Genomic DNA, 23,743 nt, shown 5'->3' on the forward strand with positions numbered 1-23,743 from the left:
ACTTGTCATTTGCACATATATTGTTGCTCTTTTGTTAGTTTTGACTGCTTTTATTGTCCTCATTTGTAAGTCGCTTTGGATAGAAGTGTCTGCTAAATGACTAAATGTAAATGTAAATTTGTGTTTTCAGATTAATATCCAAGAACATGAATAAAACACTGAATATAAATGAAACATTAAACGCTGGCAATGTATTTACAGGCCTTGTATTGTGGGTGACAGAGTAAATTTAGAAATACATAAGGAGAGCATAAGTACTCCAGCACAAAGCATACAATTGCACCTTGTGTGCAATTACTAGGCTTTATAAATGTTAGTTGTTCATCAACTTGCTGCAGTACTGCTCTATAAGCGAACACACACACAGCTGTACACAAGTCCTAGCTTTGGCTCACCTACATTACATATGGCACACATGCAATAATTCCAAAATAATTATCTCATTTGCATTTGATACATACTGTACATCAAACCATCCATAACACACAGCCAAAACTAAAGCAAACTGTTTGATGGTGAACTGCAAAATCAAAAAACTAGTGCTGTATACAATCATTTCTTAGTGCAGATATTTAGAAACATTACCTCAACACCAGGATTGCAAAGACTTTTATCAAAGATCATCTTGCCTCAAGGGGTATCTTACCCTGCTAATATATGTGCAATTTTCTAAATTAAATATTTGTGTGATATTGTTTTGGATTTCATTATCTTTTAAATGATATCTTAACATTGTTTTGATGCTTTTAAAACATTCAAAATCACAAATACATAGAGCATATGGCATTTAAAAAATGCATGGCTAATGCAAACAAGAGGGGAATAGCCTGTTACATCCAGCTGCTTTTTGTTTCCTCCAATAGTTTTATGTCATCCTAAATTAAAAACAATCATTTTGTTGCATACAATCATAACATTAAATGGGGGGGAAAAATGCTGTAATGGAAGACCACAATTACAGACACAAAACAAGTACAAACCTAACATGTCGTTTACTAAATAATTTAATGTGTTGATGGGACCCTGGTAGTCAGAAATGTGTTCTTGTATGTAGTTTGTATGGTTCACTGCACATTCACATTGTTGTCATCAGAAGGTACTGGATGTCACAATAATTCTATACTGGCCAGTCTCAAGCTAAAATAGGTAGGGTGAGATGGGTAAGATGCCACCCTTAACAATGTGCATTTACTACATTATACAGCATATGAATATTTACATATTTTGTTGCCCATATTTTAATTGAAGATAAGTCATTACAGCAACACTACAAATTCCAACTGAATGATTTCACTCAGCCTAAAGGTTTTAATGAAAAGTTAAGATCTCTGAAGTGTACATTGAATTCATGGAATTAATAAACATTGTTTATTAAATTAAATTAAATGTATCCATGTATTAAATTAAAAACAACATGCTGCTTGAGGCCAATTGTGGGAGGGGCGTCTTATTCCAAAGATATCATTTTAGGTAGTCTAATTTTAAGAAGAGCATAGCCGTTTATCAATTGTGTTGAGATGACATTTTGTGGCATCTATGGCCAAGAGAAAAATCATCTTGCCTCAAGGGGTATCTTACCCTGCTAATATATGTGCAATTTTCTAAATTAAATATTTGTGTGATATTGTTTTGGATTTCATTCTCTTTTAAATGATATCTTAACATTGTTTTGATGCTTTTAAAACATTCAAAATCACAAATACATAGAGCATATGGCATTTAAAGAATGCATGGCTAATGCAAACAAGAGGGGGATAGCCTGTTACATCCAGCTGCTTTTTGTTTCCTCCAATAGTTTTATGTCATCCTAAATTAAAAACAATCATTTTGTTGCATACAATCATAAAAGCATAATATACAGGGGCAGGGTGAAGGTAACCCGTTTTTCAAGTTTTCACCTGTAACACACAGCAACAATACTTCACAGCATCACACATGATTCTACATAATCTAGCACTCGCTTACACGCGTAAACAAACACCCGACACCCCAGACATATGTGGTGTAGTTGCAAAACAAAAATACAAAAAGAAACAATCTATGCCAAAAGTTGCTTACTTTTTAACAACATTTTAACTTGCTATGTCTGGGAATTCAACAGTAGCCATATTCAAGCACCAATATTTGATTCTTATCTTTGAAAGCATTATATTTAAAACAGCTCATGAATCTTTTTTTCTGCAAAGCAAGCTAATGGCTATGCCCCTGTTGAAGGCAAGCACTTATTTAGTATTGTGTATTCACTCAATTTTTTTAATACTGAAGATTTGTAGCAGCCAGTGCACTGCATGATTGACAATGAACACGAACTGAATACTACATGGTTTTCAATCAATGAGTCCACAACAGATATGGTACAGGAATACAGTGACACACCGACTCATTCACTCAATCATGGACGATAACTTAGCATAATCATTCAAACAAGCCACAGATTACAACTGTTGAAAAGAACAATGTTTACACCTGCTTTAGCTTGTGAAGTGTGTCCGCAGTCTTTGAGAAAGCATATGCCGCATATTTGCACCACTAATAGTATCACAATACTTTTACAAATGTGCCACGAATATGACAGTTTCCAAAGAGATGTGCAGTACATGATTGACATGATTGTGTTTTGTTTTTTGCAAAGCAAGCTAATGGCTACGCCCTTGTTGAAGGCAAGCTTATACTACATATCGACCTCCCTCGGGCCCCCTGGGACCTCGCTTTGCACTTGCATTGGCATTAGCAGAAGTGGGGCTGCTAAACTCCTTGGAAGCAGATTTGGTCTTTCCCCCGGGAGAAGTTCCCATTGGGTGAATCTTGAGGATTCCTCCAGGTTCAACAATAGTGTTGATCACTGTGGTATGACAAAGATAAAACACCAATGGATGTTCTGTAGGGAAGGACCAGAATGTATAGTATACATGGTCAAAGGTAAAAATCTAATGCTAATAAACTCACCTTCAAGTTGTCTCTGGACTCTTCGCAGTTCTTGGAGAATAGATGAGGAGAAGTTCCCATTGGGTGAATCTTGAGGATTCCTCCAGGTTCAACAATAGTGTTGATCACTGTGGTATGACAAAGATAAAACACCAATGGATGTACTGTAGGGAAGGACCAGAATGTATAATACTATAATATAATAATGTATATGTATAATACATGGTCAAAGGTAAAAATCTAATGCTAATAAACTCACCTTCAAGTTGTCTCTGGACTCTTCGCAGTTCTTGGAGAATAGATGAGATTTCCTGCTTGCGAAGTGAGGAAAATGTTACAAAAATAAAGAAACATCTCTGAAATTAATGTTTGGTCTTTGGAAATTACATTGAAATTAATGTACCTTATTAGATGTCTTAAGGATGGGAACCTCATTTTCAGCATTAATTTTTGCCTCTATTTCCTCCCAGACCTCTGTCTTGTTATGAAACAGAGCTCTAAAAGAGACATAATATTTGTGACTACTAGAGACAAAAAACAGACACCTGGGGCCTCATTTATAAAGCGTGCGTAAACTCAGATTTGATCTTAGAGTGTGCGTACGCTTAAATCCATGCCAACGCTCATATTTGTAAAACTGTCTGACGTGAAAAAGTGCTTAGCATCACGTCAGTGTCTGAGTAGACGTACGCACTTTTTCTTGTCGGAGTACTGCAGGTTTTTGGAAATGTAGCTGTTCTTACAGCTCGCTGTTCTAAATGAAAGAATTTGGATGATGACTGCAATCTTTTACACGTTAATGACATTAATTAGGAGTCGTTTACAAGGCAGAGAGCTGAAACCATTCATTTGCGCGCAAGTTCAAGATCATCTGCGATTCATAGATTTCACATCTGCAAGAGATGCGTATGTGTGTTTTCTGTGCGTATGTTCATTCTATGAATCACACATACGCATATTTGAGAAATGATCGTAAGATCAAATTTAGGATGGTTTCTGTGCAACATTTTAGAAATGAGGCCCCTGGACAGTATTGCTAGATCTTTGTTTTAAAGATCTTAATAGAATCAAAAGGCATTGTGTGCTTTGAAAATCACAGTATATACAGTATATGCTAAAGTAAAATTAACCTTAAGCAGATACACACATCTCAAATATATAGTCTCTATTGTGGGAAAATGGACCAAAAATACTGATGACTCATCCTGGACTACACAAATTTTGTTATATTCTCTAGGATGAGACTCTCCATTCTCCTAATGCCCCCTGGTAACAGCTAGCAAGTAATTTGTAGACATGATGTAACTACAGCATAATGACCTTTAAAAAAAGAAGAAGAAGAAAAAAATGAAAGAACAATCCCTTCAAGATGTCCCACCCAAAGTTTGTTTTTAAATATGAACGTTTTTCTTCATACTTCATTTTCTCTGCTAGTTGCTCCGTGTTCTCTCTGATAGCCTGGGAGAGCTGGGAGACTGGATTTAACATAAGATTGTCCAAAATTACCTGTGATTTAAAGAAAAAAATCAAAGATTAAAATGAGAAATTATGTAATTGCATTTTTTTCTATTCAGTTTCTGAGAGGCACTGCCATTGGCTATGCAGGCAATTACACCCTGAGTAAATAACTAATGGATCAGTTTATTAGTGTAATGAGCAAAGGATTTGACCAAATTTGACCTCTTCACGGTTCCAGGGACGACGTCTGGAACTGTCATGGTCGTTCATATTTGAGTCCTGGTCTATTGGACTAGTTGAGCCTGGAGGAACCTTTTGATAGTTCAGACTTGCCTCGGGTATATGCTGTACCAGCTGCAGATTAATCAGGGATGGGAAAGCACCAGTAAGAAAACGTGGACATGACAATGGCAGATTAAATTTGATGTTAAGAGACAAATATCTCAGAGCTCAGATTACAATGGAGGCTTCCAGGAGTAAATCTCTGGGAAGATATCTGTGTGGTCATGCTAATTCAATGGTGAATAGAAAAGGGTTCTATGTTCACAGTCAGCACAGCAACTTTGATCCTAGTTTCTTCAAGATACATTTGGAAATTATTTTTAATGTGAACATAACCTGTTTTGTGAACATACAGCCTTAGGAGTGAATTTGGAAGTGAGTTTCCATGCATTAGGGAATTCCCTCATGCATACAAAAGGCAGGTTTGTTAGTACATCGATACTTGCTCACAGAGAAAGTAATTTAATTAATTTTGGACCACTTGGTAATAATGAGTGCACCAGCACCTGAGGTAACAGGAACCTCTGTAATGATGCATATGGTCTCTGCACAAAAGAGAAAATATACAACAAAACGTATGCAAGATTAAACAAAAACGTTTACCTTAGTCTTAGTCCTTTTTGGGACACAATATAATTATCATGAGGTGTACTATGGTATAGCAACCCAAGACTCCAAAACAAACAGGCTCGCTTACCTACATTTTATCTACATTTTTTCCTCTTTGTGCTAATAAGGAAAATATAAAGATTTGCTGCATGTTCTGCTTTATATTAAAAAAAGTAATGGAATGGGTCAATGTATATGATGGGATGTCATTTAACCAAGCAAACTTTAGGTGCACCTCCTCTCTGGTTGAGATAGTGGATGCTGGGGTATTGGGCATGGAGCCTGGGGAAGTGGTAGCTCCCATGCCTGACGACGTCTGGGAGTCACCATCCCCTGCAACATCATGGATTTCACGTGCGAGGATGGCCAGATCTTTGGCCAAATCTTGACTCAGCCTAAAGGAAGTAAGCATATATGTAAAATGAAAAAAAAAAGAATTACAAACTAGCGAAACCATTAGCATATCACACCACAACAACAACAAAAGTTCAATAACCTGGCAATTTCTGCACTATGAGTAGACCAGTTCTGGAAGTGTTCATTCTGAGTTTCGTCCTCTTCTGTTTCCAAAGAGCCACATTTTAGCCTCATTTGAATGGTCTTCTGTGGGGTCTGTGTCTGAGTTGAAGCTGAGGCATGAGAGCGTTTATGTTTGGAATTGGTCTCAAACTCCTCCTCTGAGGTAGAGGAATAATCTGAATTCTTTTGTCTACGGTGGGAACCTCAAATTACAAACAAAAAAGGGAAATTAACATTTCTAAACAAAACATCAAATTACAATTTTGTCAGTGATATCGAAAAATGCAATGTTATGCAATTCTAGTGGTCTTGTCTAGAGGAACTGTAGGTAGAGAACATCTCTGAGATTTAAGATACTCACCAGTTGTGCTACTGTGTTTAACTTGGTTAGAACGGGTACGGGTGGTGGAGTGCTTCCCTACTGATGCGGCCCCTTTGCTGGTAGCCTGCCTCACCTCACTTGAAGCCCCTTTCCTCACACTGCTATTTGCTTCTGTAGGACGGTTAGAAATGCCATGCTTGCTTGAGGTGGACTCATTGTCACTTGGAACAGTGAAGGATCTAGTGCGTTTCCGAGGCATGGCAAGAATGTCCAGTCTTGACAGCTTCTTTCCCTCAGCAGGAGTCTTACTATGGTCGGAGCTCTGAGATGCATGGTCTGTCTCCGCACCCTCATTATCAGAGGTCTCACCTAGTCGAGCTCGGCGGAGCATGGAGGCACGGGTTGGTCTTGGGGCTGAAAGGCTATTGGACCGGGTCAGCACCTGTTGGCTTCCTTTGGTCATCTTATTAGGGTCCTCCTTCTGCAGGGGTGCAGTGAGTCTTTTGCGGCTGTTGGGTCGCGAACTTGACTCATGGTCAGAAGCCGCAGCTTCATGCCACAGCTGTTGACCATGCTGATTATCCGAAAGGTCTAAAGAACCACGGTTACCAGCACTTCGACGAAGCTGTAGCCGACAACTTAGTTCAGCTTTATTGGTATTATCAGCAGGGGCATGATTTCTGCGTTTTTCTGATAGTCGTTCACGAGCTGTAGGTTGTCGTGCTTTGTCTTGTAAACCAGAAGATGACTTCTCTTTACGCATATCACCTGCAGATGTGTGCTTCTTATTTGCACTGACAGGAGCATTTTTATTGCTGACCATGCTTACAGTACTGGCAGTATCAACATCTGAATCACCAGAAAGGGAGTCCTCTTGTGCAGGACAGCTTCCTTTTTTTGATCGTTGACTAGATTCAGGTAACTTTTCTTCTGGTGATGTCAAAGATTTCTCTGCTTCCTTAGGATAGAGAAATGTATCTCGAACAGCTTCCTCGGTATCCAAGCTTCTCAAAGCAGGATGACTAGAGATATGTGGCAGTTTCTTGACTTGAATGTTATCACTTGGCCTATCTTTGGTAAAACTCTCCTGTCGAACAAATGACATTGCGGTCTCTTTGGTGGGCACCACATCCCTGTTATGCGTCTGAAGATTTGGGGCTGATGAGTTAGGCTTCACTGGACGCCTGGACTCATGGCCACTCAAATGTCGTATCAAGACAGTTGTTGGAGGTAACTTGGGAAAGGAGTCTCTCTCTGGCTGTGAAAGAACTGGACTTTTGGACACATCTGACTTGCATGAACCATCCTCAGAACCAATATAAAATGAGGTGGGTTTAGGAGTGGGTGTTGGCAACTCTCTTAACCCTCTGGAATGGTTAACATTTTCAGAAGGTGAATGTATTGTAGTTCCTCTCTTTCCTTGGCTCCTTCCACTCCTATCAAGGATAGAGCTGTCGTCTGAACGGCTAGTGTCACTCAGACTGTCTGGGTCCACATCGTCTTGGACACATAGCCTCTGAGTGCAGTCCTGCTGCTGTGGTGCTCGGGAACCTTTCTCTGGTGGCTCATGGTCCATGTTTGATTCATGCCGAATCAAAATACTAGGGGTTGTGTTCTCCATCTTTTCTCCAGGTGGAACCTGAGGAAGTAGTCTCCTGGTCCTGGAAACTTGACTGCCCTCTGACTCAAAGAAATCCAAGCTTTGACTAATCATTGATGTCACACTGTCATCTTAAAAATGATAAGAGTGAAAATAGTTATGAATTAGCTGGCCTATACATAAAATCGAAAATTGTATAGAAACGCTCAATTGTTCAAACACCACTAGTGGTTTTCAAAGAACATACCTCTGTCTGCAGGCCCACTTTGGGGTGGAATTCCCATAGTTCCTTGAGTAGCGCCAGGATCACTGTAAGTGTCTGCTAGGCTGGCCCATCGTGAGACCCATTTAGGCCCTCCTACCTCAGGATGTGTCTAAATCAAAAAGAGTAACAACTAACAATCATAATTGCTTATCAATTGTTTACAGCAACACAGTCGGGCACAGTATTTCAGTAATGAAGGAGGGCAGTGCTGTCTGAGCTATATGTAACTGCAATACCTGCAGTGAGATGACTTGGTCCCCACCATGGCCCTGTGATGATGTTGACATTACATCAGCTGCCATACCATGGCTATGACTCAAGAATAGTTGCTCATCTTTACCATCATCAATCACAGGCCTATAAACTCCAAGTGTCTGACCACTGTATTCTGGTGCATCTAAAACACCAAACACCTGTGAAATATGAACAAATATGATTTACCATGTTTCTCAAATACCACTGTCTTCCATTGTTCAGACCAAAGAGGTCAAACAGGTGGTGCCAACCCAAACTCACACCAGCAGTTGAAACAGAAGTTGACATTTCGTACAAATGCACAATGCTTTGAAAGTGCCACAGAGCCACAGTTCCCTTTCATAGGTTTACTTCAATGCTGCGATGACGTCATCTCAATGGGAACATCTCCAGTGTGACGAATGTCTGAAGCCCTTATACCATCACGCCAATTCATTGGCCAAATAGCGCTTAGCACTGCCCTTCGCGTACATCACATATGCTATATCAGAGTGCTGCGTGCTATTTCATTTCCTTCAGGAAGCAGATCATCTGTTGCCCGTAGGAAAGCATTCTTTTCATCGTGTTCTCAGCTATTTTCATCAAGAGCAGTTTACTCCTCTTCAGCGGACACGATGAGCTACAGGAGTTGTATCGAGCCATGTGAGAGGTTCATTGCAGGAGGTGACACTCACGACAGGTGCGTGATATGTTTGGGCTTTTAACATGCAACAGGCGCTTAACGGCCTATCTGATTGTCAACACTGTGATAGCCTGTGGCTAAAGGTGTTGCGCTCGAGACTTGCGACCTTCTCTAAGAAAGGAGGCCTAGCGTCTAAACCCCGCCATTCTGTTTCTGCGGTTGCCGAGGTGAAACAACCGTTCTTGGCGCGTATCACTAATCCTGCTGCAGCTGATTTCACCACAATTTCTAAAATGGTGGAACACGGTTATGTGGCGATGCCAGCCGTTGAAGAGACTATTGTGGCACATCTCGTGCCAAACTCAGCTCCATCCTAGAAGTCTCGCTATATCAGAGTGCTGCGTGCTATTTCATTTCCTTCAGGAAGCAGATCATCTGTTGCCCGTAGGAAAGCATTCTTTTCATCGTGTTCTCAGCTATTTTCATCAAGAGCAGTTTACTCCTCTTCAGCGGACACAATGAGCTACAGGAGTTGTATCGAGCCATGTGAGAGGTTCATTGCAGGAGGTGACACTCACGACAGGTGCGTGCTATGTTTGGGCTTTTAACATGCTCAGGCGGCGCTTAACGGCCTATCTGATTGTCAACACTGTGATAGCCTGTGGCTAAAGGTGTTGCGCTCGAGACTCGCGACCTTCTCTAAGAAAGGAGGCCTAGCGTCTAAACCCCGCCATTCTGTTTCTGCGGTTGCCGAGGTGAAACAACCGTTCTTGGCGCGTATCACTAATCCTGCTGCAGCTGATTTCACCACAATTTCTAAAATGGTGGAACACGGTTATGTGGCGATGCCAGCCGTTGAAGAGACTATTGTGGCACATCTCGTGCCAAACTCAGCTCCATCCTAGAAGTCTCTTTCTTTTATACTGCCTCTCGAGCTCGTCAGAATTTGCATGCGATTTGCATACTTTGTGACAATTGGCCAGTCATTTGGACTGCCGTTAGCCAATAGGACTTCAAGAAAGGTTGGAAGGGAAGGAGTTCCCATAACGGAGAAATGTATCCATGATGTCTCGTTCCCGCAATCAGGGAACCGAGGTTACCATAGTAACCGGAGACGTTTTTACCTCAGTTGAAGGGTTGCCACGTTCTAGTCAGGATGGACAACACGACTGTGGTTTTGTACCTGAACTGCCCGGGAGGGTTACGTTCCTGCCCCCTCTGCAGGCTGGCGAGACATGTTCTCCTTTGGGCTCAGACCAAGTTCCTGTCGGTCAGAGCAGCCCATGTTCCAGGTCTCCTGAACTCAGGGACGGACTTGCTCTCGAGGCCGGGGAATGGAGACTGCACCCCCTGGTGGTAAGTCTCATATGGCAGAGGTTCGGCCGAGCGAAAGTGGACTTGTTTGCCTCGAGCTTGACTACGCATTGCCCGCTCTGGTTTTCCCTGTCTCCTCTGTCGCCTCTGGGTCTGGATGCTCTGGCTCACAAGTGGCCCAGGACCTGTCTGTATGCTTTCCCTCCGATCTGGCTGCTGCCAGTGGTTCTGTTCAGAGTACAGTCGGACAGAGTGGAACATTTGCTGTTGGGGGCCCCGTTGTGGCCCACTCAGAAGTGGTTTTCAGACCTGGTCAGTCTGCTAGCTGGTAGTGATGTTACGTTCAACACCGAAGCTTCGAAGCTTGTATCAAAAAAACAACACATTTCACATTGAAGCACTGTATCGGAGCTTGATTCGTTTTGAGAAAAGCACATGATCTATGACGTCTGAAGCTGCATTCGTCTGAAAACCATGTGATTGCTTCAGTATCTGGTTCAAACGAAGCGAACCTCAGCACCGTTTCCTTTACATTATATTACAAATTTAATGTGTTAGCATTGTTTTTTTATTTATTTTTTAATCGTAATTTATATATTGAGATCAAAAATTTACTTTGGCCATGAAATAACAGTCTAAGGACTGAGGCAGAGTTAAAATAAACAGATCATAGATTTAATTTTTGAATTTATGTTTTTTTTATTTTACTTATTTTTAGTGCCAGTACACTGACACAAATGAATGACTTTGACAATGACCATTATTCATATAAAATATAATAAAACAAAGAATCAGTTGTAGAACCAGATGTGAAACCACTGGCTGTAATGGAACATAACACTTTGGAAGGTGTTATTTATTTTTATGACCACTAGATGGCCACAGCATAAACTGTTTTGAAAAGCTTAAGAGTAATGAACCTTTTTACGATACAATTGTGTTGAAAGCTTCGCTGGTTCAGAATGCTTCACTTCACCATCATTACTAGTCGGCCCTCCCTGGGAGGTTTCCCTCAGACACGACCTGCTGATGCAAGCTCAGGGTATGATTTGGCATCCTCGGCCGGATTTATGGAGGTTATGCGTATGGCCCCTGAGCGGAGTGTTCAAATGTGTTCCGGTCTCTCGGCTGAGATTACCGACTCCATTATTAATTCTAGGGCTTCCTCCACGAGACGCTTGTATGCCCTTAAGTGGAGACTTTTTGCCTCTTGGTGTAAGCAACGCAATCTGAACCCAGTCCATTGCCCTATCGCATCGGTACTGGAGTTTCTTCAGAGTCGTTTTTCTGAGAGGGTGACTCCTGCCACTCTTAAGGTGTATGTGGCAGCCATATCTGCTGAACTCATACCCATTGGGGGTGTTTCAGTTGGTCGTCATCCTCTGGTTTCCCGTTTCATGCAGGGTTCGAGACGGCTTAGACCTTTCCGCCTCGCACGAGTCAGGCCAGCCATTGGAGTCTGTGTCAGAGAAACTGTTGACACTTAAGATGGTTCTTCTGGTGGCATTATCCTCCCTGATGAGGGTAGGGATCTGCAGGCTCTTTCCATCAGCCCTTCGTGTATGGACTTTGTCCTGGGGCTGGTTAAAGTCTTACTGCGACCCAGACCTGATTATGTTCCTAAGGTCGCTTCGACTCCCTTTCGCTTTCAGCAAGTGATCTTAGAGGCTTTCTCCCCTGCTGAGGCGGGGTCATATAGTCCGAGTCTCTGCCCGGTGAGGGCACTGAATGTCTATGTCGACTGCACAGCCCAGTGGCGTGGATCGGACCAATTGTTCATGTGTTTTGGTGGTAAGAGCAGAGGATCTTCTGTCACCAAACAGAGAATGTCACATTGGATAGTAGAGGCTATCTCTCTGGCCTATGAGGCGCGTGGCTTGACTTCACTTCTAGGGGTGCATGCTCATTCTACAAGAGCAGTAGCAGGTTGGTCTTCTCCTAGCACCTTCATCAAGTTCTACAGTATGGATGTGAGGATGGTTCCTGGCTCCCGGGTTTTATCCGCTTGAGCAGACGCTTTCCCTGGTCTTCCAGCTATCCAAGGTACGTAAGGCGTTATGGTGTAGCGTTCCCATAGCAATGACGTCCTCGCAGCATTGAAGTGAACCTATGAAAGGGAATGTCTCGGTTACGTATGTACCCTTGGTTCCCTGAATAGGGAACGAGATGCTGCGATGCTGGCCGTTCCGTACCTCTAATAGCGCTTCCTTCATCATGTGTAAATCTGATGAAATAGCACGCAGCACGCTGATATAGCGTACGTGATGTACGCAAAGGGCTGTGCTAAGCGCTATTTGGTCAATGAATTGCCGTGATAGTATAAGGGCTTCAGACATTCGTCACACCGGAGGTGTTCCCATAGCGATGACGTCATCACAGCATCGGAGCAACCAAGGTTACATACATAACTGAGACGTTTTCCACTCCTCAACTTTGCTTACTTATTGTATCTGCATAGTAAACCGGGATAGGAGAAAGTAGCTTAACATCTACAAAGTACACCTGCTTTATCATTGTTAAAGTGCCCCTATTATGGGTAATTAAAGGTTCAAATTTTGGTTTTGGGAGTCCCCAACAACAGGTTGACATTCAAGCAAGGTCAAAAAACACTTTCATTGTCTTATAATATGCATTTATTTTGACCTTACTTGCTCAACGACTCCTAAACGATTTGCTCAATGATTAATTTTTCCAAACCCCTCCTTTGCATGACGCTAATCTGCGGTGATTGGTCCGATCGGTCTCATTTCCATTTCATCATGCCTGATAAAGCAGCGTTTGTGAGCACAGTGCTGCTTTGTGTACAGGGTTACCGGGGAAACCACTATTTTTACCACTCCAAAAGCGGCACCTAGTGACAAAGAATGAATTTGCATTTTCATTCAGACCAACGCGAAAAGACCAACAAGTGGGCTGGCAATTTGCTAATGTTTCATGTTGACGTCAACATGAAACAGCTTGGGATTCATTTTAAAAACGACTCTTTACAAAGATTCCGAGTCGACTCTTTCTTTTGAGAGACAATAACTTTATACACTGTGCACTTTCAGATTCAAAACTTTGCAGGATGTTTTCATTCACTTAGAGATTAAAATCCATAATAGGGGCACTTTAAAGTCAATCACTGACTACTCTGAATTTTGACTCTGGTATACACCAATGGTAATACAGTGTCTATCTTTTCTTAACAAAAAGAAAAAAGGGTTTGTCACCTGATCAATCATACTTCTAGCTTCCTCCACTTCCTTATCTTGTGACTCTGTCTCAATTGTGTAGGTACCAGCATCACTCAGACTGTCCTCCTCCTCAGTTCGTGTCACCCTTGAGCCCTTAGTTTCAACACCACTAACTAACAGTGGTGAAAACGGTGGCACAGGTGACCCAGCTGAGCAGAGTAGGGAGGCACTAGAAACTGGAGACCTTCCTGGGGTTTGGGGAGGGACGGAGACAGGCGACGTTGCTGGAAGAAGAGACTGGGATAATGCAGGTAGTTGGGATGGAGAAGATGGGTATGATACAGATGAGGGTCCAGGTGGCTCTGCTGAGGAGGGTAAAAGAGTGTGTGATGGGGACATCATCACAGGTGGGGCAGACATGGGAGGAGAGGAAGTCTTTCCCGTATCCTTCAAGAACTCTGCAGTAAATTCCTGAGCTAGTTTGGACTTCTTGCCGACACTCCCAAAAGGCTTAATGGTGATGGCTGGTGAAGAGCGAGACGAGGTCCCTAATAAAGATGTGCTGGTCCCACTGTCTTCTGTCTTCTCTCTCTTCAGTGAGCTTGATCGCTGAGAACTTCCATGGCTTGAACCTTTCAGTGGAACAGTGATTTGCTGCGTTGGAGGAACATGCCCGTGCACAGAGGCGGGCCTTTCCCCATGAGCCAGACCTTTCCGCCTCTCTAGTTTGGCCTTCAATGCAGAGTAGGAGTCAGCATGCGCAGAGTTGTGGGTAAAGGACTGTGACCGCTTCTTTCTGGGATTATCATCAAAGAACTCAATAATGAAGGCCTGCTGGGTGTGAGGCTCAGGGTGAATGGACTTAACCTCTGTCTGGGGAGGAGAAGAGGCTTGTTGAACAGGATGAACCTCGCTTTCATCACGTTGTCCTTGATGGTATTTGTGTGGAGAGACTGACTGGGGATGATGAAACTTTTGCACTGAGACAGACTCTTGGGACAGAACTGATTCGGATGGTTCGGATTTCCTTGATTGAGCTGACTGGTGTGACTGTACTGATGATTGTGATTGCATGGAACGATGTGACTTGCTGCATTGTTCTTTCATTACAGGGTCTTCTGAATCACTCTGGGTTCCATCTTCATGATGGTGTCCTATTAAGTTTACAGATATAACTTAAATTATAGTCATTCTGATGCATTGATTTAAAGCAAATAATTATAAAGAGAATAATGTGATAAAAAGTCATTCAAATAATCATGGTTTGTAGCCTGTATTTAAATTCTGCAATAAGGAATTCTGCTAAAATCAGGACACAACATCGGGACTACAATTGAATAGTAGCTTGTTCATTATTTTCTGAAGTTTGCAGCTACCCTGCATCACTAAAGCCTGGAATACACTACTCGACTTTTAAAATCTGAACAGATTTTTTAAACACTAGGCATCATACATGAATCTGTCAACTCAAATCTGCAGACTGGCTTTGATTTTCGGCAATTAGCGTCAACTTCTCCAGACTGTAAATCGGTGGGAAATCGGGGCAAAAATCATGTAGTGTATTCCAGGCTTAAACCACACCTACCAAAAGCAGGCAACATAACCAGTCTTACAGAAAGTGCATTTTTAATGTTAGCGCAAGATGTCTCTTACCTTTGAGCGTCCGAATATGCATCGCCAAGTCACTCTTAGTGCTGTACACATCCTCACATGGAGGCCGCCTGCACATCATACTGACATCACTCTGCACAAGCCAATCTGCCACCTTGCTCTCAGCTGACAGAACCTCTGTGGGTGTGGCTACCAGAGAATGCTGCTGCTGCTGTTTGCTACGCTGACGAGAGGAGAACTTAGTCACATGATCCTTGATTTTAATTTTGCCTGGCATGCAGTCGTCAAACTCTATAGTAAAAGAAGCGTGACTCTGGACAACTGGAGGTGTAGAAATTAGAGAAACATTGGTGTCTTTGGTTGGAATATCGATTAAATCTGTTGCTGGGGACTTGGGTTGTATATGGAACTCCTTTGTTGGAATTTCAAAATAACTGGGCTCTCTGTGGTATGGGTAGGTTGACTTGGCCTGGCCGTCATGGATCTCCTGAATAGAGATGTTAAATTCATCCTCAGCTGTCGGGGCCTCCTTTGTGATGTCTGTCAAGAGACACCCACACCAAACTGTAAATATGGTAAGACAAATATTCATATCAATAAAACACAAAAGTGGCCATAAGTGAGGACAATTGCTTACCTGAATGACTCTCACCTGACCTTCGTACTTCATTGTGTGCTTCCTTGTTCCCAGAGTCCTCCTCACCCCACCATGATGGCTGGCCATACAGTGGTGTTGGCTGGGGTACAGGTGACTCTGAAGAGGAACAATTACACAGGTAAAACTCAGAACGAGAGGGGGTATAATTGATAAAGTGAGATGAAAAGCTGGTTACCATGCTAAGCACAATTTATTCAACAAGCAATTCCTGAAGTATCCAGAATTCCTGAATATCCAGTATACTGGATGAATTAGCATTATAGATTTTCCATATTATCAATCAAGTTCTATGAGTAGTGTTCAAAATACCAGAAAATGAGAATGACACTCCACACTTCTCTCAGTGGGTAAAAAGTATGTTTTTTTAAAATAAATTTCCCACCTGAAACAAGTTTTTATTGAGAAAATCTAACGTCTATTATACTGCGCATTAATTATAATTTTTTGCTCAAGCATCTTTATTACACATGTTAACATAACTACAATAGAACAAACAATTACCATGTGCAAGCTTATCTAGGAATTAAATACTTCACATTAAATGTTGTCCATTAATACTAAATTATTAATTTAGTATTATCAAATTATTATTTAATTATAATTATAATAATAACTAATATATGTGTTTATCTATTATTATTATTAGTAGTATTACAATTATTATTATTATTACTTCAATATTTTATCTAAACAGTAAAAAACCCTCATATCTTTCTTCCATTTCTATTTTTTCTCAAATTATTATTTTTTATAATTGTAACTGATAATATAACATGTAATAAAAAATATGACGTGTAGGAATATATTCACTAGTGATTTCAGACTTTTAGACACCACTGTATGCACATGGATTTAATGAGCTTTTCAACGTTTGGCTTTACAGGATGCGAGCTGCATGAGCCATGTGGTGCAGACTGCTCATTGATGGACATGTCAGTGCATTGCCAGCAGCTGGACTAAGGCACAAGGATTATCTTTAGTATCTGTCACTTGACCAAAAGCTCAACTGGGAGGGGTTTACAAATAAATCAGGCCATTGTACTGCAGCCTTACAGATAAACAGAGATTAACAAAGGCTTTGCTAACAGATAGAATGTTATTGTCAGAAATCCATGTTACAAAGCATTTTGTTTTATCACTCTCTCACTTTTTCTCCTGACTTTGGTCATACTTGATCACTCTCACCTGTGAGACTCTTGCGTTCAGAGCGCTCTAATTTGGACTTTTCCTCCTGCAGGTTCTGTTGCTTGCTTTCTGTAGATTTTATGCCCATTTGCAGCTGACTGGTGTACTTCTCATGCTGACACAGTAGGGGGCAGTCAAACAAAAAGAATACATTTATAAATATATAAATACAGTGGGGCAAAAAAGTATTTAGTCAGCCACCAATTGTGCAAGTTCTCACCCACTAATTAATGGGAGTGGTCATGTTGAATGACATCATTATCCTGGCTACACTGTGGATGGTGCAGTTCATGGGTCTGTATGGTGACGACTAGTGTGTGACCTGTGTGTTGTAAAGTTGTAGGAGGGCTGTACCACAGGTCCAATCAAACTATTCCTCCCTTTGGAAGGGTGCCTTGTAAGGAAGATTGGCTGACCAGAACGGACAACAAATTAGAACAACCCTGACTATGATCTGCAATGCTTCACTTTAGTTTATTTACTTTAGCAAGTAAACTATACTTTATTTTTGCAAGTGAACTATACCCCATTTTTTCTGATGTCCACAGGGGTTGTCATGGTTATTCAAGATTATACCCCTGTGCGTTACAGAGATTGACACAAAATTGTAAACTGGAGTGAGATACTGGAGAGAAAACTAATAAACCCTTCGTTGACTGAAGGTGATTTCTCATAGAAATATAGGGACTTGGTTTCTGCTGACTCTGCAAGACCCTGTTCAGATGTTAGTGGAGGGGGACGGACCCTGACCTAATTATGCAGAGAAGACAGTGTCTGTCATTGGAGTCATGCTTCTACAACTTAAGGTCTTTGAGGACTTCCAGAATCATGTGCTAGATCTCTGCTATGTACTCTGTTTCCTTACTTTTAATCACACTTCAGGTTCAGTTAAACACTCAACATATGAGGAGTATGTTATATTGAGAGGAAGAATACATCAAAATTTTGTTAAGGTATTAAAATAAATTTTTTCATGATATGAAAACAATTCAATTATAGTTGACCATGTTCTTGTGTATGGAATGACCATGAAATAAGTTGGTTTACAGGGTCACAGGGTTTTTATGCTACTTACACATACAGTATAATTACAGTACATAGTAGCAGTACTTTAGATGAGAGAACTTTCACTATTCTATGTACAGTAAATACTGTAGCACACATTGTACACCATCAAACTATTGTACTGTTGTAACTGTTGAATTGATTTGTAGCTAAGTTCTTCTTACATACACTATATTTTTATAGAATGAGGTAGTCAAAATCTTTTGTCAGAACTGCTATATAGTATGGCAAATAAGGTCATTACCAGCAAGGAGCAATTTGGCAGAGGACGCTGAATTTTTATTTATTTCTTTATTTTTTTATTTATTGTAAGTAAAGTCATTGACAGTATACTGTATTGTGTGTTTATAGTCAATTATTTGGCATTTAAACTTTTCTAGTGCTTTTCATCTACTGCAAGATCTCTTTATAGTAGTTTAGTAGTTTAATGTAAACTTTTCTTAGAGTTTGTTTTTGAATTTCACTGTCTCTGCTCCCCTCTATTTATGTTGTATACTGTAATAGACATTGATTTGCAAAATTATTCCCGTTTCCCAAAGAAGGTTTTTGCAATTGTGTTTTGAATTGATCTCAATAGTGTTCTCTAGGCAGTGAAGTACATCTACACTTACATTTAGTAATTTAGCAGACACTTTTATCTAAAGCGATTTACAAATGAGGACAATGGAAGTGCCTTCAGTGGATTGATTGTTACAGTTGCATTTTAATTTGAAGTCATCTTGTGGTCCCCTTGGAAGTTTGCTAAGGGCACACTGTAGGGGCAAAGTGAGAACAACTGTTTTAAATAACTACATACTGAATATCCTAAATAAGAGTTTTGTTTCTGAATAATGACTGGTGGCTTTCCTTCATGCAAGAGCCTTTAGAAATAAAATGAAGACTCTTGATATTTCCATTTTTTTTAATGCTGACAAATGTTACATGGATATAAAATTATATGGATATTAAAATAAAGGTAAATTTAAAGGTATATCAAACACCATATATTAAAGGATATACGAACACAGTGTATTGTTCCCGTTCTCTTAAACACACCCAATGTATTGCCGTGGTATGTAGTTTTCATTTCTCATAGCAAGTCTCCGAGCTGTTTCTGGTGGAGACATCTGTAATGTAATCTGGTCAAGTGAGTGATGAAAGATTAATTTAATTAGATCAGTTAAACACTCAACATATGAGGAGTATGTTATATTGAGAGGAAGAATACATCAAAATTTTGTTAAGGTATTAAAATAAATTTTTTCATGATATGAAAACAATTCAATTATAGTTGACCATGTTCTTGTGTATGGAATGACCATGAAATAAGTTGGTTTACAGGGTCACAGGGATTTTATGCTACTTACACATACAGGATAATTACAGTACATAGTAGCAGTACTTTAGATGAGAGAACTTTCACTATTCTATGTACAGTAAATACTGTAGCACACATTGTACACCATCAAACTATTGTACTGTTGTAACTGTTGAATTGATTTGTAGCTAAGTTCTTCTTACATACACTATATTTTTATAGAATGAGGTAGTCAAAATCTTTTGTCAGAACTGCTATATAGTATGGCAAATAAGGTCATTACCAGCAAGGAGCAATTTGGCAGAGGACGCTGAATTTTTATTTATTTCTTTATTTTTTTATTTATTGTAAGTAAAGTCATTGACTGTATTGTGTGTTTATAGTCAATTATTTGGCATTTAAACTTTTCTAGTGCTTTTCATCTACTGCAAGATCTCTTTACAGTAGTTTAGTAGTTTAATGTAAACTTTTCTTAGAGTTGTTTTGTCTCTGCTCCCCTCTATTTATGTTGTATACTGTAATAGACATTGATTTGCAAAATTATTCCCGTTTCCCAAAAGAAGGTTTTTGCAATTGTGTTTTGAATTGATCTCAATAGTGTTCTCTAGGCAGTGAAGTACATCTACACTTACATTTAGTCATTTAGCAGACACTTTTATCTAAAGCGATTTACAAATGAGGACAATGGAAGGAATCAAAATCAACAAATGAGCAATGATATGCAAGTGCTATGACAAGTCTCGGTTAGCCTAACGCAGTACACATAGCAAGTTTTTATATATATATATATATATATATATATATACAGTATATATATATACGAAGAAGAAGAAGTAGTCGTCAGGTTTGTCTGAAGCCAAAGTTTGATTCAGAAAAAAAGAAGATATTTTTGAAGATACGTTTTTTGACTAAAATAATAGATTTTGACCTGGAAGTTTGAGGTTTGTACATGTTGGTTTGAAATTGTGTTTATAGTTGTGAGGAAATGGTGAGTTGTTAAATGAATTATATGTTAGCGATCAAGAAAAACTGTAAAACGCTTCAGTTGTCTATTACGAACAAACCTGACACAAGGTGCATAATTTTGACCTATCAGAATGCAGAACAGTCTCCAGTCTTTCACAATTTCACACTTTCTTTGGCAGATGTAAGGTATCTTTTACAGTAGATAAAACTAATAAATAGTTTCTTTACTGTTACCTTTACTGATACATAACATCTCAATTGACCCTTCGAAAAGACCCGCCCCCTTCGTTACTGTTGCTACTGTATGTCCGACAAGCCATGGTGCTCTCACGCCATACATCATGTTCTCACGCAATAAAAATTACATCACGGAGAAAATAATAAACTGAAAATGCACCGATAGACAAGACAGAGCAGGTTAAGGTATGAATATAATTCTCACCTTTCAAAGTGTAATTTTTTTAAAGGGGTCATAGGATGCTACATGCACTTACAAGTTGTTTGAACTGAAATGTGTGTTGGCAGTGTGTGTACACAACCACCCTATAATGATAAAAACCCACCCAGTGTTTTTTTTTAATCTCGTCAAATGTTTTCCCCTTTCTCAAATCGAGCCGATCTCAGATGCCCCTCCCACGATAGTTTGATTGACAGTAGCGTTTCAGCACAGACTGGACTGGTGTCTTACCTTAGACCCGCCCTGAGTGAGCTGTCATCAGTCCTCCATTGTTATACCGCCGGAGCAGATGTAGACAAGAATGACACCTAAGCGATTGAGGTGTAGGTATTTTTTTAAGTGACGTGACATGTGGCCAAGTATGGTGACCCATACTCAGAATTAGTGCTCTGCATTTACCCATCCAAAGGGCACACACACAGCAGTGAACACACACAAACCATGAACACACACCCGGAGCAGTGGGCAGCCATTTATGCTGCGGCACCCAGGGAGCAGTTGGGGGTTCGGTGCCTTGCTCAAGGGCACCTCAGTCGTGGTATTGAAGGTGGGAGAGAGCGCTGTACATTCACTCCCCCCACCTACAATTCCTGCCGGTACGAGACTCGAACCCACAACCTTTGGGTTATGAATCCGACTCTCTAACCATTAGGCCACGACTTCCCCTTTACACTACCATTGAGAAATTTTAACCAAAATATGTTACAAACTTTTCATTAAGACCCTAAAGAATCATATCAACTTGTGGAAAATGGGCATCCTATGACCCCTTTAAAGAAATTCAAACAATAAATGCCACTTTGTGGCTCTTTAATGTGTCATGACAGATTGCTGTAGTGCCTTGATCAGTTCATGCGGCATGTGAACCGATCATCCTTCCTCTTTACTGATTATAGCATGAAATAAACATGAATGAACACCAGAAGGTATCTTGTTTCAATAGCAGAAAGACGTCAATATACATTTTTCAAGTTCAAGTCCACCGACATTAATCTACTCTCCTGTCTATTTTGTTTATCGGGCAAAAATGGCAGATTCTTCATTATGATTGGTCAGAACGCCCATCAGTCACAGTCTCTATGAAGGGTCAATTAAGCCTCTTGTATCTGTTGGCTTACAGTTCAAGATGAAATTGGAGGTTCATTACAATTGCCCGTCTTATCCAGGTCTTTTGAAACTGTTTTGAGGTGGTCCCACATTTAGGTGATTTTCATCCTTCTTCCAAAAAAGCTCACTAGTCTTCCTTGACCAGCCCCAGCACTTTACATTCTGCATGCATGGTAGTGGTCTCACTGTGCATTGAAATAATTTATTCACATTCAGCACATGAGCAATATCCAAAACCAACTGACCAGATTTAGCCAATTTAACAGCTCCTTTCATCTGGCCATTTTCACAATCTAACATTTAATAATATAGCCTTTCTACTAATATAACACAGCCCATCTAATAATATAAGAAAGCAATAAGGTACGAGAGGCCGTGCTGTATCGTGAATAAATCACGGCTGAAGGGTGTTGTTAGGCACGACGCGAAGAGAATGTTACTTTTTTTGTTATTTTATAACATCTAGTAATACCTGACACATAGTGATTTTTTGAATTATAGCCTGGGAATAATGAGTGCAAATTTGGTATGACCACTTGGCATGACCAAAAATGACATCAGCACAATTTGGTATGTTTCATTGCATCATGACAAATCATACAACTGAAACTTGCAACATTAGTTCTACACTCCACAACTTATGCATATTATGTTGTATACTGTAATAGTCGTTGACTTGCAAAATCTCTAAGGGGTATTTATAAATATTTAACAAAATGTTAGAGATAGATATGCAAGATATGATAGATATGCATATCTAGATAGATAGATTTTAATCAGTAATCATAGTCAGATACAAACAGGGATACTGTTCAAGAAGCTGACCCTTGTTATTTTAGGAAGCACTGAGTTTTGGCTCACACCAGTTGACCTTTACAAGGTCATAAATCTGGTCTCCCACCAACAGCAGGGCCAGATTAAGCACACATAGGGCCCCGGGGCTATAGCAAATCCCTTCATGTTAGAGATAGATATGCAAGATATGATAGATATGCATATCTAGATAGATAGATTTTAATCAGTAATCATAGTCAGATACAAACAGGGACACTGTTCAAGAAGCTGACCCTTGTTATTTTAGGAAGCACTGAGTTTTGGCTCACACCAGTTGACCTTTACAAGGTCATAAATCTGGTCTCCCACCAACAGCAGGGCCAGATTAAGCACACATAGGGCCCCGGGGCTATAGCAAATCCCTTCATAGTATCCTATCTTGGTGCCACATGTTTTCTACCACAGGAACAATTCGTATTTTTAAAATAATCAAATATCAAACACAGAGATACAATGAATATATGCATCATAAATATTCCCGGATACAACACATAAATGCATTAACACCAGGTATATAAATCAAAGCAAACAGGTTTTCAAAAACAGCAACAACTTTTGCACATAGGACTGCCTTAAGGAGTTTACTTTAAATAGTTTAATTATTAAAAGATGTTCTTTCTGTCACTAGAAGAGTATTATCAGGGCCATAAATGTTTTGCTGGCTTAGGGCAATTGGAATAAATAAATTAATTAATTAATTAATTAATTTAAAAAAGGACGGAAACAAATATTAGATATTTTTGAATATACTGCAAATGCATTTAACAATATTAATATGCCTTTATATTACATGCCTTTGTAATATTAATATATTAATATATACAATATTAATATGCCTTTATATTACAGTATTTATATTACAGGCTCTTAATTATTGAAATAATATTTTACTTCAAATAAACTAAAACAACCTCTATAAAAGTGACCTTTATATTACACAATATTTAATATATGTACCCTATACTAATAGTGACATTAACAATAAATACCATAATTCCATATTTCTACAGTGTTAGTAACTGCATGGTAAATAGCAGTGCTGTGTGGACTGAAATGCTTGTATTTACCGTTTTGTACAGTTTACCTCGACACATCATTCTACATTATCTGAGCTATTTAAGAGCCTTAATTGTATTCACAAATGTGGTTAGACACGCTTTTTTATATTTCAATGGAAGTGCAAATGAAAATCCTACCTGCAGCATTAGCTCACAGT

The 23,743-nt window shown here is 39.9% G+C and overlaps 1 protein-coding gene and 1 long non-coding RNA gene across 2 annotated transcripts; both read right to left on the reverse strand.

Annotated features, from left to right (window-relative positions):
- Positions 1-2,613: 2,613 nt before the first annotated feature.
- LOC107565449 (uncharacterized) lies at positions 2,614-2,995 on the reverse strand. Its single transcript, XR_001606375.1, has 2 exons — positions 2,947-2,995; positions 2,614-2,842 (listed from the first exon to the last, which is right to left on the reverse strand). It is a non-coding gene; the product is annotated as an uncharacterized lncRNA (long non-coding RNA).
- Positions 2,996-2,997: 2 nt separating this feature from the next.
- LOC107565455 (centrosomal protein of 170 kDa protein B-like) lies at positions 2,998-17,359 on the reverse strand (the record flags this gene model as incomplete). Its single annotated transcript, XM_016250698.1, has 16 exons — positions 17,327-17,359; positions 16,802-16,916; positions 15,596-15,712; positions 15,001-15,498; positions 13,384-14,501; positions 8,217-8,393; positions 7,963-8,089; positions 6,155-7,846; positions 5,771-5,996; positions 5,510-5,669; positions 5,172-5,210; positions 4,606-4,737; positions 4,343-4,431; positions 3,329-3,422; positions 3,185-3,239; positions 2,998-3,053 (listed from the first exon to the last, which is right to left on the reverse strand). Coding segments are annotated over exons 1-16 (4,728 nt in total), but the record flags the coding sequence as incomplete, so codon positions are not given.
- Between the last annotated feature and the right edge of the window lie 6,384 nt (positions 17,360-23,743).

Source organism: Sinocyclocheilus grahami, unplaced genomic scaffold (assembly GCF_001515645.1).
Source record: "Sinocyclocheilus grahami isolate Dianchi unplaced genomic scaffold, SAMN03320097.WGS_v1.1 scaffold1002.1, whole genome shotgun sequence".
NCBI lineage: Eukaryota > Metazoa > Chordata > Actinopteri > Cypriniformes > Cyprinidae > Sinocyclocheilus > Sinocyclocheilus grahami.